The sequence below is a fragment of the Sinocyclocheilus rhinocerous genome, unplaced genomic scaffold (genome assembly GCF_001515625.1).
Source record: "Sinocyclocheilus rhinocerous isolate Xijiao unplaced genomic scaffold, SAMN03320098_v1.1 scaffold603, whole genome shotgun sequence".
Classification (NCBI taxonomy): domain Eukaryota; kingdom Metazoa; phylum Chordata; class Actinopteri; order Cypriniformes; family Cyprinidae; genus Sinocyclocheilus; species Sinocyclocheilus rhinocerous.
In genome coordinates, this window is record NW_015656630.1 from 1,497,623 (window position 1) to 1,510,660 (window position 13,038).

The window sequence follows — 13,038 nt, forward strand, 5'->3', positions numbered from 1 at the left end:
GAAGGAATTTATCCTCAATATTAACAACACTTTATTTATGCAAATAAAACATTTCAAGTTCCAGGAAAACAACAACAAAAAATAAGATAGTGGGATGAGGTTGGCACATGAGCGATTCAAACTCTGCTTTTAAGATGGGCAGATGCTGGATCATTCAACCCATGGCTGTGCATAAATATTTTTCAAACGATTACAATATGCAGTATGTAACCTGCTCACAGAGATCAGCTTTAGTGCAGTATTTGTGGAAGGGAAAGAGCACAGAACCCATGTGTGAGTTGCAAAGTGGTCTTTTCTTGTAGGTATTGATACTGCAGAGTGATGGACAGTTTAAAAGATGCATTAAGAAAATCCATCCATTTAAAAAAAATGAAGTAAAAAGAAGTGACCTCTCTTTAGGAAAGGGATTACAAAAGTCTTAACACAGCAGCAGAGTGCACTTCAAACCCACTTCCATTGGATTTCAACTGTACTGAAGGAGAGACATCACTAGATTCCACCAACGTGTCCCCAAAGGAAACCCTTCAGCTGCACAAATAAATGTACAATATTCACAGTATTTACATGGTGTGGTTCATCCAAAAACGCATCCCATTGCTTTGCCTTTCATTTGTTCTCCAGGAGAGTCTTTATATCTTTAATGCCGTGTTCTGACGCAACCGCAATCACGTGGTCTAAAGCATTGAGCCGTCCCAGAAGCCGAACCACCTCCTTTATGTGCTCCCTATAGAGAGAAACAATCACTGCATTAATAAAAAATAAAGGGGTGATGCTTACATTGGAGAGCCATTAATATAATGTACATATATACTTGAACGCTACATTTTAATTTAACAATAAAAAAAGTTTAAGGTCAGTTTAATGTCTCTTGCAAATCAAAATATTTGAATGATTCCTGAAGGATCATGTGACACTGAAGACTGGAATAATGACGCTGAAAACTCAGCTTTGCAATCATAGGAATAAATCACATTTTAAAATATATTCAAATAGTAAATCATTGTTTTAAATTAAAATATATATTTCACAATATTACGGTTTTAATGTATTTTGAGCATACACTGTTCATTTCGTTAACAAAAAGTATGACGAAAATGTTCGTTGACGAGCTTTCTTCCCGTGACGATGACGAGATGAGAATAAGGTCAATAAACGATAACTGTGACTATATCAACATGCAATATCGTTGACGACAAAAGACTAAAATGTATTTAAAAAAAATAAAAACTACACCAAAATTTATTTTGATTAATTTCGTTGAAAAAAGGAGCCTCTGTACATGCCTCTACTACTACATGAGTTTTCATGCGTGTGGTTGCCAGATACCAAGAGTTCAAATCCCCAAATCAGAGCTACTCCGTTAAAAGGATATCTTTTCTGCCCGGTGTTTTGCTTAATTTTGCAATCTAGCAAACATGCGCATGCGCTCGCTCTTCATTACGGAAGCACCAACGATGATCTGAAAACACTGATGAATAAGTAAGCTGAAGTTTAGCGATCTCCATGTGAAATGTTCAGCTTAAATGAAAGTGTCATTCAGCCATTATTGGAATTAGGGATGCACCGAATGTTCGGCAACCGGAATTATTCCGAAAATATAACCGAAAATAGCAAAAAAAGCTCATTCGTTGTTTGGCCGAATAAGCGAAAAGACTGAATAAATTGTACCGAACAATGACGTGATGTGATCAAATAAAGGGTCGTGCTAATGCAGCAAACATGTCGGCAATGTGGAAGCATTTAAAACTGTCGGAGAAAGACGCAAAATCATTACAAGCACCGACAGCGAGAGACCGTTTAGTGCTGCATCTGTATCTCATGTCTCCAATGAATGGAAGGGTGGTTGTTGCTGGTTACTGTATGATGACTGAAATGGCGAAATGGCCTTAATTAGTAAACAAACTGAAGAATGTTATGTTTTCTAATACACACACGAAATTGCATGCATTCAAACAGCGCTGCGCTAGCTCGTGGCGCCAGGGTTCAAAGTCCAAAGCGCAAGGAAAATCTGCGCTGAAACAGTTACTCGTCAGTGGCTCAGTAACATTTTTATGAATTTTTACAAGGTATGGATGTGACAATGTGATACGTGATACGTACAAAATTTGGATAATTTATGCAGTGGTGGAAAAAAATTGGCAAAATATATTGGGGAAACAACCGCGAAAAACCATGTTCGGTATTCGGCCTTTGGCCCAGTGTTTCATTTTGTTTTGCTTCGGCAATGAATTTTAATTTCGGTGCATCCCTAATTAGAATTACTATTAGGAATTTCACTGTTAAAATATTTTGATTGTTTTTGCTAGTTTTCATAATGTAGAAAGAGAGTGCATATCTAAGTCTTTGATATTTATTTATATATTAAATAGCCTATAATAAATCAGTACACTAGATGAGGTAAAAAAAAAAAAAAAAAAAAAAAAATGTTAACAAAGTAAAAATTTTTTTGATTTGTGCTTATTGGTAAAATTGCAATACCTGAAATGTAAAAATGAGTTTCTCAAATGACAACAATCTTTTCGATATTTCGATCTTTACCTCACGTTTCTCTTCTCCACGTCTGATCCAGCCACACAGCCATGGTAAAGACTGCTGGCCAGGTGTTTCAAATATCTGCAGAAGTTCTCCAGCTGAGGAAGAGTCTGCTGTCCTTTCAGACTGCTGAACCACTGCACAGGAAAACACTCCACCACCTGAGGGCAGCAGTGAGAGCAATGAAGTGCTTTGTGTCGAAGAAGGAATTGGTATGTAAATACCGTGTTCACATGAATATCAATTCCCAACTACACAACTGATTTGTTAAATAAAAATGTGGAGACAAGTCATACCCTGCGGCATTTCTCCACATGTTCCTCGCTAACGTCAGTGGTCTGCAGGGCTGAGAGAATGTAGCGGTTTAGTGTGCTGTCCACGGCGAGCTCCTTCAGCACTGACGGAGACAGGATCCCATCCCATATTAAGAAATTCCCAAGTAACTGAACACAAGAAAGAGTCTTTAATATTTGAAAATATTTCATGTTAAAATAAGAATAACTGATTCAAACGACAGCAGAAAGTCTTGAGAATATATAAGCATGACTAGCCATACCTTCACACAAGACCAAAACTGTCTCTGGGAAAAGAGGTAAGGACCAGAGTTCTTGTTCTCCATTACACTGTCAGGGAAGAAAACAAAACTTACAGATCACACACTGGTTTACAAAACATATTTAGTCACGATCGGAAACTAGATGATGTGTATAAAGAACAGCATATACAAACGGTGACACAACAGGAGTGATTCAGCTTTTATACTCACTTTTTTGGAAACAGAGGCAGGAAAATGTCATCATCAAGAGTCCGTCGAATTCGCATGACTATGGTCCTCAGAAGCTCCTGAAAACAGACAAATTCTTGTCTTAAGATATTAGATTTTCATTTTTCTCTATGAGAATCAAGCACAATTTAGCCAAGTAAAGCCTGACTTATGAAATAAGTCAAAAATACAGTTTATTGACCATCTAGACAAAAAGAATGTCAGGCTTTTACAGCTCATATAGTATGACAATGAGAATATGGAGTTCACACTACAGAAGGGGGGAAAACACCTAAGAGAACATTTTTTTAAAAATTATTTATGGATAATCAAGTAAACCCATGTTGCTTCACTCCAGTAAATATTCATCTTGAAATATTACTAATAATATAAAAGTCATGTTTGTTTAATAAAAATTGTAAGTTTATAATCAATAAAGATATCACCAAAAAAAAAAAAGACATTAATCACAACCGGAAGGGGGGGGGTTTGGGTTACAATTACACTAAAAGTCCTGTTACATGCTAAAATATATGAACTATCAATCTTGTAGAACAGTGTGCATAACAGGGTTTTCAGCAAAGTATCATGTTAATAATTCATAGGCCTTAGAATTTTTCAGTATCAAATATACTACACATTTGGATTGATAGGGCTAAATGAAGATCAAACACGAAAATAAGAGCCTGTGGCTTTAATGCGTTCCAGTCTCATCTGTTCACTGACTTGTGTGTTGCGGTTGTCGCCGTGCAGCACAGTGGGATAGTCTTTAATCAGCCTCTGCATGAAAGTCACCAGTCTGAATGTCTGACTGCTGGAGAGCGGATCCCAAACCTGATCCATCAGCACTGAGGGGGCAACAGGAAGGGCAGAAATCAGGTTTAAAGGGTGCGATTTGGGTTTGAGATGTTCTGAGTATAAAAGAAATAACTGAGCCATAATGATGGGATAGACTAACCTGCTAGTTTAGGAAGCAGCACTCTTTCCACAATAGCAGGAAGCAGGCTGTTATCTACGTCTTCCTCTTTCTTTAGGGCGCTCTGCTCCCCACAGCCATAGAAGAGCAAAGACTCGAACCACAGCATGTACTCAAAGTTAGGACACTCCACCTGCATGGCATAATTTTGGCACTTTAAGACAAAAATGTTCAGGCGATGCAAAGCAGATCATAAAAAAAGTGGAAAAAACGTGTACTCTGTACCTCCAGTGGAGACCATGAGATGAGCTGCAGTCGAATAAGGGGGTTGAAGAGTTTGGGCAGACACAGTCCGATGTAGGCATCTCTATAGCAAGTAAAATACAGCTTTCTCCAGGTCTCAAAGTGAGACTTTATGTTGTCCAGTGAGTGGAAATCCTCCATAACATCCTCAAAAACCTTCTTTGATTCTATTAAAATGCGATCTGGAAATCAAAAAGATGAATTGTTAATTGACATTAGAGTAAAAAATTAACCAGCAAAAGTCGTTCTCATATTTAAGTTAAGTTGGTCACCTCGCTCTAAGTTGAAGCTGGTGATGTCAGTGGACGTCTCTTCATCATCACTGGACAGCCCCTCCTTATGCTCGGCTCTCTTGCCGTTCTGCTCTCGAGCTTGTCTGCGACGAGTTCTGTTAGGAAGTGTTGAAACTGAATTCATTATAACTGAAATACATCACAGAAACTCAAGTGGAGTAGATCTGGGTATTGATTTTCTAAATCAATCCAATTTGGAGTCTATTTAAAGGGATGGTTCATCCAAATAGGAAAATTCTGTCGATAATTACTCACCCTCATGTCTTTCCAAACCCGTAAGACCTTCGTTCATCTTCGGAACACAAATTAAGATATTTTTGATGAAATCCAAGAGCTTTCTGACCCTGCTTAGACAGCAACTAGGTTCTACGTTAGAACACCAGCTCCTGCGTCAGCAGCACCACACTCTTACACACGCGCGAATGGTGGCGGAGAATGACACGGAAGAGAAGAAATTGTATAAATTAGTCATTATTTTTGTTTTGTTTGTCACATGGACTGTTTTAACGATGTCCTTACTATCTTTCTGGGCCTTGAACGTGGTAGTTGCGTTGCTGTCTAAGCTGGGTCAGAAAGCTCTTGAATTTCATCAAAAATATCTTAATTTGTGTTCCGAAGATGAATGAAGGTCTTACGGGTTCGGAACAACATGAGGGTGAGTAATTAATGACAGAATTTTCATTTTTGAGGGAACTATACCTTTAACATGCTAATAGTAAATAGTCATATGTCCCGTATATGCATTACTGTATATCAAAAGTAGTAATTATTAAAAGTGGTATTAATGTACTGTATTGATATACATTAAGAAAAAGCTGAAAGCGTACCACATTTATGCTGTTTTCCAAACATTTTTGACCATTACAAGTTACAGTACAAAACTAATATGCATAACAATGACACAGAAGAGATTACTAATTTATACCAAATTTATTTAAACCAAAGTCATTAAATAAATAAAAATAATAGACACACACACACATACATGTATGTATGTATGTATGTATGTGAGTGAAAGTATACCGTCTGGCTTCTCTTTCAGCTATCCTCCTCTGCTTGGCCAGCTCCTGATAGGCTGTGCGATCTCTACCGAATGAATCCAAGTTAGGGGCCATAACAGCCTTACCTGAAACAGAAAAAAACAATATTAACTCACAGTAAAGCTGAGCTCACCAGCCCTGTTACAGCCTATAATGACAGATTAGATACTCCTTATTACCTACTCATTAACATATCAGATGTTCGTGCATTAGCCCACAAATTTCAATAAAAATTTAGTTACAATTTGAACTCCATGCACAGTGCTTGCACAGTGATATTTCACCCAAAAATTTAATTGTCATCATTTACCTCAAGATCAAAAACTGTATGACTTTATTCTGTTGAACACAAAAGACAATATTTTGAAGAATGTTGGTAACTAGACAGTTACTGGTAGCCATTGACTTCCATAGTATGGAAAAGAATATTATGGAAGTCAATATCTACCAGCAACTGTTTAGTTACCAACATTCTTCAAAATATTGTCTTCTAACAAAGAAAATCATACAGGTTTGGAATAACACAAGAGTGACAAAAGTTTAATTTTCGGTTGAACTTTAACCAGTTATATTTTTTCCCTCTTTTTAATGATGTCATCAGAATTAATTTCCAACTAGAAGCTGATTTTGATCTAACTGCTCAATTTTACTGGGGTGAGATGAAAACTCTCCTCCAAAACACTCACCTGCTCAGCATCTTAGCAATGTTTCAGTGTAAACACTGACCAATAAGAAGCCAGTGAGCTTTCACCATCCGAAAGCCACATACACTTTCACTTGTCTCAATCACACACACACAGGACAGTCTCTTTGTGTATTATTCTGATGTGCATTTAATCACAACTGTATAACAAAAACGTGAAGGAAAAAAAACAATAAGGCCATTCAAATAAAAAATAAAAACCTTCAAGATGGACTGACTTGAAAGGCTGGAAAACTCCGACGATTCATCTTTAATATCATCCTGTCTTCTCTGGACGAGACGGGATGCCCGCTGCCGAAGTAACTGGTGCATGGCGACCTCTAGCTCCAGAATAACAGGCACCTGAAAGATATGATGCTTTTTGTGACAGCTGAACCAAAGACAAGGGGCTGGAGACCGAGACGAGGGGTTCAGTGTGTTCTGCTGTGGCATGGGAGAGAGTAAGCAGCAAAAGCAGAACAAATTAAGCCATAATTAATGAGCTCTGGACATAAAGCCCATTAGAGCGGAATCAAAATTGGCTTCCCCCTGTGTTAATTCTTCATGTTATTTACCTTATTATGAGCCCAAAAAATTGGCTGAGTAGTTTGAAACTTCTGTGAAAGACTTCCAGTTAGCCATTGTTGGTTATTTTTGACAAACAGATTGTTTTTTTATTATTATTATTAATGTAACAGTACAAATATTCCACTATGGAGAAAATCAATGGGATTTTTACTTCTGTAACCTGACTGTTGCACTCTAGTTTGTACCAAACTGAGACATGTACCAAAAATTAATGTAGGTATTAACATATACTTTGGACAAGCTAACCTTAAGCTAATGCAATCATTAAGCTAACATCCCGGATTTAATTGATAGCTTAAAGGGTTAACCCTAAAAGGACAATTCTGTCATTAATTACTCACCCTCATGTCGTTCCAAACCCGAAAAAGACCTTTGTTCATCTTCAATTAAGATATTAAGATATTGATAAAATCCGAGAGCTTTCTGACCCTGAATAGACAGCAATGCAACTGACATGTTCAAGACGCAGAAAGGTAGTAAGGACATTGTTCATATGACATCAGTGCTTCAACCGTAATTTTATAAAGCTACGAGAATACTTTTTGTGCACAAAAAACTCCCAAAAATACCGTATTTTTTAAAATAAAAAAATAAAAAAAAAACTTATCTTCCGTGCCAGTCCTCAGGTTGAACCACGAATGGCACATGGACTATTATTTTAATAATGTCCTTACTACCTTTCTGGGCCTTGAACATGGTAGTAGTGTTGTTGTCTAATTTCATCAAAAATATCTTAATTTGTGTTCTGAAGATGAAAAAAAGGTCTTACGGGTTTGGAGAGACATGAGGGTGAGTAATTAATGACAATTTTCATTTTTGGGTGAACATTCCCTTTAATGAAAAAAATGCGTAGTTATTGACTTTAAAGGGTTAGTTCACCCAAAAATGAAAATTAGCTTTTGTTTTACTTACCCTCGAAGCATCATAGGTGTATATGACTTTCTTCTTTCAGACGAATCCAGTCGGAGTTATATTAAAGGGGTCATATGATGCGATTTCAACAGTAAGCTTTACAGTAAGTGCATTAAGTCCTTTTTGATAAAGATTTACCTTTTGACCATTTATTACTTTCAGTATTTTTAAAAACGGTCCAACGACACTGCCAACTAGCTAGTTAGCTACCTAGCATCTAACAAATTGGAAGTCTCACACAAAAAAGCAGTATGACCTATGACTTTCTAAATAAAGTGACAAAATTTCCCAACTAATAACACTTTTGATGATCTGTTCTCCATGCCCCATCAAAGACACCATGAATTGTGTATATATAGTGCCTCTTTATAGCTGAAAAACCATCTCTTGATGCATCTTGCTGTGGGAAAAAGATGGAAGATTACACCATAATCTATGAGCTGATAAAAATATGACCTGGTGGACTGCTGAAAATGCATAGTTTTGTAAATGATCATCTTAAACATGAAATATGAGTATATGAAGTAAGGTCATTTTAGTTTCAAATATTTTTAAGTTCTAATTAACTACACAATGCTGACACAGGCAACATTCAATAAACTTCAAAATCAATCACAAAGAAATACAGTACCAAGATTGGGAAAAAAATAAACAAACAAACAAAAACGCAAGTCAGTGAAAAAACGGCAGCAACTTTAAAAACAAATGCATTCATTCTTACCTTTTCACTGAAACACTCAAGCAAGTCTCCAACATACCCTCGCATTTCTTGCAAGAATCTATATTTGTCTGCGGCCTCCTGTGAGGAGCCCTCCAGGAGCTGGATGGTCTTTTTGGAGGCCTCCAGCTCCTCCTGGATCTGCTCAAAGCGCCGGGCATTGGAATCGTGCCCATGGCGCATGAAGCTCAGCCTGGCACACAGGGGAGTCAAAGAGAGATTTATTATTAGTGATGTATGGGGACATCACTAGGGCCGCACATGTCCTGATGAAGACGGTTTTGTCAAAAATATACAATTGAGTCTGTAAAACAATTGCAGATTTTAGCATCTGCAAATTACACCACCTTTAGGATGAAATATTACACTTCAGCCTAACATGGAGTTGAAATATTGCACGCGATAGCCAGAATTAACCAGGATCAATGTGCCTTGGCACTACGCTGGAAGTCCAAGGTGCAATATGAGAGTTGTGAACATTTATGGGACGTGCATCAAATTTATCTGGGAAAAATAAACTAGTGTTTCTACATTCAAAATCCTAGGAAAATCCAACTGGGCAGATCTGCACTTCAATTTGAGGGGTTACAATGGCCGCCGATGAGCAGGCAGTTCAGACCGTACCTGTCTTTGAGACGTTTCTTTACCAGATCTGTGGTTATAGGGGTCAGGTCACAAGAGGGAATGGGATAACTGGGAACTGAAGGCTCTGCTTTCAAAGGCTTGCTGTTGTCTGCTCCAACTGTGGCAGCGTAGCTAAAGGGCATGGCGTAGGATGCTCCATATGGCTGTGCATCATAACTGCCTTGGTAATACATAGTTGGATCCTCGGATTGGATGGTTGGGACCTAAAATATTAAAGAAAGAATATGTCATTAAAAGGATCAGAGTGTCAACATACACACACTCTGTGTGTTAATTACACTGCCATTCAATAGTTTGGGGTCAGAATTGTTTTTCATTTTTTTGAAGACTGCATTTATTTAATCAAAAACACACAGTTAAAACAAATAAGTGTTTTCTATTTCAATAGATTTAAATATGTAATTTATTCATGTGAGGTCAAAGCTGAATTTGTCACATTCTAATGTTAATTTGGTGCTCGAGAAACATTTATTATTATTATTGTATGTTAAAAACAACAAAACAAAAAGCTGCTTAATATTTTTGTGGAAACCATGATACATATTTTTGGATTATCTGATGAACAAAGTTCAAAAGAACAGCATTTATTTTAAATAGGAATCTTTCGTAACATTATGAATGTCTTTACTGTCACTTTTGATCAATTTAATGCATCCTTGCAGAATAAAAGTATATATATATTTTTTTAAATCTTACTGACCCCAAATATGAATACACTGTTTAGAGAGAGAGAAAGAAACAAAGAAAGAAAAATGACTGTCTATTGTGTTACTGATTAATTATTCAATACCGACAAAAAAATTGTCAAAAAATATTCACTGATCTTAATTTCTTTACTTGAATGTTACATGCCATAGTTTTTTCTTTTAAAATAAAGAAACGTGTCAAATCAAATTTTAGTTGTTCTATTGAAATAAGCATTGACAAAATTTTTAAGAGGTGAAAAATGGGAATTGTTGTTATTGTGCCAACTCACCTGTGGGATGCTAATGCCCTTCCTGATCTGCTCCTGCTCCCAGCGACTCACTTCCTCATCCTGCCCATCATCTAGAGCTTCATCATCACTGCATTCAATACCTGAACCCCAACACGTACACACACACATTCAAAACAAACACTAAGGTCAGACCGTGGTTCACTGCACATCTTTTCCAGTATGTGATTTCCCACAAAAGCCCTATTCATAGTAATTCAGTCTTTTTTGTGACATATTCAACGTGACATGACATTTATTACAAGGACAGTCTGTCTGGAGAGCTGGTGAATGGGGATTCCTAAAATTCGACATAAATAGGAGCTTCAGACGACTAGCTCTGAGCTTCATTCACTGACCGATCTCCTCCGCTATTTTCTGCCTCTGACTCTTCATCTTGACTCCACTGAAGACGATTCTCTTCTCGTCTTCGTCGTCACTGCCGTCGTTCTCATCTTCATGAGTGAGGCGCTTGTTTGTAGCCTCATTCTCGACCAGCGGAGCTTCTCCCCCGAGCTCTCGAGCCATCTGCCTACGTTTACGAGCAGCATGAATAAAGGCCGCGTCCGGGATCTCGCCTGTTGAAACGTATGACAGTTATTGTTGCCGTAAACACAATGACTTATTTTCACATGAATTAGTTTAACCAGAAAGAGCCTAAATGGACTAAAAGCATTTGCCATTTAAAAACGGGGATTTGATCAAATGCAGTGTTTAACAACATTCAATGTTTACCCACAATAACCATAAGCAGGTTCCAGCCCTGTATGACTGTTCTCGAAGCGTTTAAAAAGCAAAAACAGCCTAATCATGCTGACGCTGGTCCTGTGACTTGCTCTACATGTCCCGTCTAGATTGATGGGAGCTCTTACCTGGTCTGAGCGAGCTGAGAGCCGACAGAGTTTGGCTAAACGCTCCACCCGCAGGCCTTTGCTCGCCATCCTCCTCCTGTTCCTCATTGCTGTCCACCTCCATTTCTTCTTCTCCCTGTTCACTGCTGGCTCTGCTGCCCTCCAAGAGCTCCACTTTAATTGACAAATTCTGAGCAGGTCCACCTGGACAAACTGGTGAGCGATAATACAAACTTACTATGTAATCTTGAACTAGCTAGATGGTCTAGTGGTAAAGATTTCTGAGGCTTTGTAATACTTTTAGGGTCTAAACTACAATGGAAGAAAAATAACCCTAGAACAAATGGGGTCACACACTGTAAAAATTAGGTGCGCAAGTATGTACAAAGAAACAGCAAGTAGCGCATTGAACTGAACTTTGAAGTAGAAAAACCAAAATAGCATTTTCTTGTAAAAATGTAATATTTTATAATAATCGTTTTATTTACAAGTTTTAACTTTTTTTTTGGTTACAATGTATGCAATTCTCTAAAAAAGTCACTAATGCTTCTTTCTGATGAGAATGCACATTTTTTTTTTAGAAACTACATGCATTTTTTTTAGAAACATTTATTTAATTTGATGTTTTCCTCAAAATAAAAAGCAGTCCCCTGACTTTGATCTATAAACATGCATGACCGATATCATGACAAAAAAAAAAAAAGTCTTGTACCAATGCGTGTGTTTTGATCCTGTATGGCACTGCCGGTCTTTTCCAAATCATCCTTGTATTCTTTCTTCAGCTGCTTTACAATCTTCTTGCTGTGGTTGGATTTCTTCACACGGAACACATCAGTCTCATCTAACAGTGACAGATATATAGTGAAATGCATGAAATTATCAGTGCAATTCACTAGGAGTTACATTGCAAAGTATTTTTCAGGGTCCTCACACTTTTTGATCCACTAATTAACATGACCTTTTCTTTTTTTATGATTAATTAATAAGGGTATAAAAAAAACATTAAATTTTTTTTAAAGCAGTTTTAAAATTCTCCATATTATTTCATATTTCCGTAACATTGAAATCCCGATTCTTACTTAATCATTGTAATATTACCATATTGGTCTTTAGCCAATCATTTGTTATATTCACATATGCAGAGTCCTAATTGGTCAGTATTACTAGCTAATATAATGTGCTAAATAGCTCGTGTTTTTCGGTTAGTGGATGTCACTTTAATGACACGAACTGTTATAGAATTTCAATAGACTGCAATTAGATGGTTAACTACACTGCAAAAACTCTAACACGAATAATTTGTGAAACGTTAAGTTTTCATATGTGTCTTCCGTGGCAGTTCATACGCACCTTCATCATCGCGGAAGCTCAGCAGACTCGCTTTAGGTTCCTCTCGGTTCTCAATCTTTCTCTTCTTCTCTTTGTTGAACTTGACAGCACCGGGCTGAAACCCGTTTCCGTGATTGTTCAGCGTGTTTGCTGCAGGAGCGGAGCCGGTGGTGCTAGTGGACTCACTCGGGTTAGCCGAGTCTTCAGCCCCGGGCCCGCCGGACTGCTGGTCCTCCTCTTTCTCCTCGTCTTCAGAGTCATTCCTCCGTCTGAAATTGCACCTCTTGGCTTTCTTAAACATGGTGATGTAACGTAGTGTGCAACGCCTCTAGGAGAGTATGTACAGACTGATTTTTAGAGTTTTGCAGGGCGCCAATGATGATAACAAGTCCACCATTTTGCCTTTGGCGGAAACGTTTATGTACCTCTGTGGATGTTTAGATTTGCTGAGCGGCATCGGGACCTCGCTGCTGCCATCTAGAGGAGAGGTGCT

At 37.7% G+C, this 13,038-nt stretch overlaps 1 protein-coding gene across 1 annotated transcript; it reads right to left on the reverse strand.

The window, feature by feature from the left end:
- Window positions 1–12,997, reverse strand: paxbp1 (PAX3 and PAX7 binding protein 1). The gene is made up of 18 exons (XM_016528437.1): window positions 12,567–12,997; window positions 11,929–12,057; window positions 11,238–11,429; window positions 10,725–10,943; window positions 10,369–10,469; window positions 9,372–9,595; window positions 8,751–8,940; window positions 6,769–6,892; window positions 5,831–5,933; window positions 4,787–4,902; window positions 4,497–4,696; window positions 4,254–4,404; window positions 4,022–4,143; window positions 3,299–3,375; window positions 3,089–3,155; window positions 2,829–2,975; window positions 2,539–2,693; window positions 1–724 (listed from the first exon to the last, which is right to left on the reverse strand). Exons 1-18 carry the CDS (start codon window positions 12,844–12,846, stop codon window positions 607–609), a joined length of 2,715 nt encoding a protein of 904 aa, XP_016383923.1. The 5' UTR covers window positions 12,847–12,997; the 3' UTR covers window positions 1–606.
- Between the last annotated feature and the right edge of the window lie 41 nt (window positions 12,998–13,038).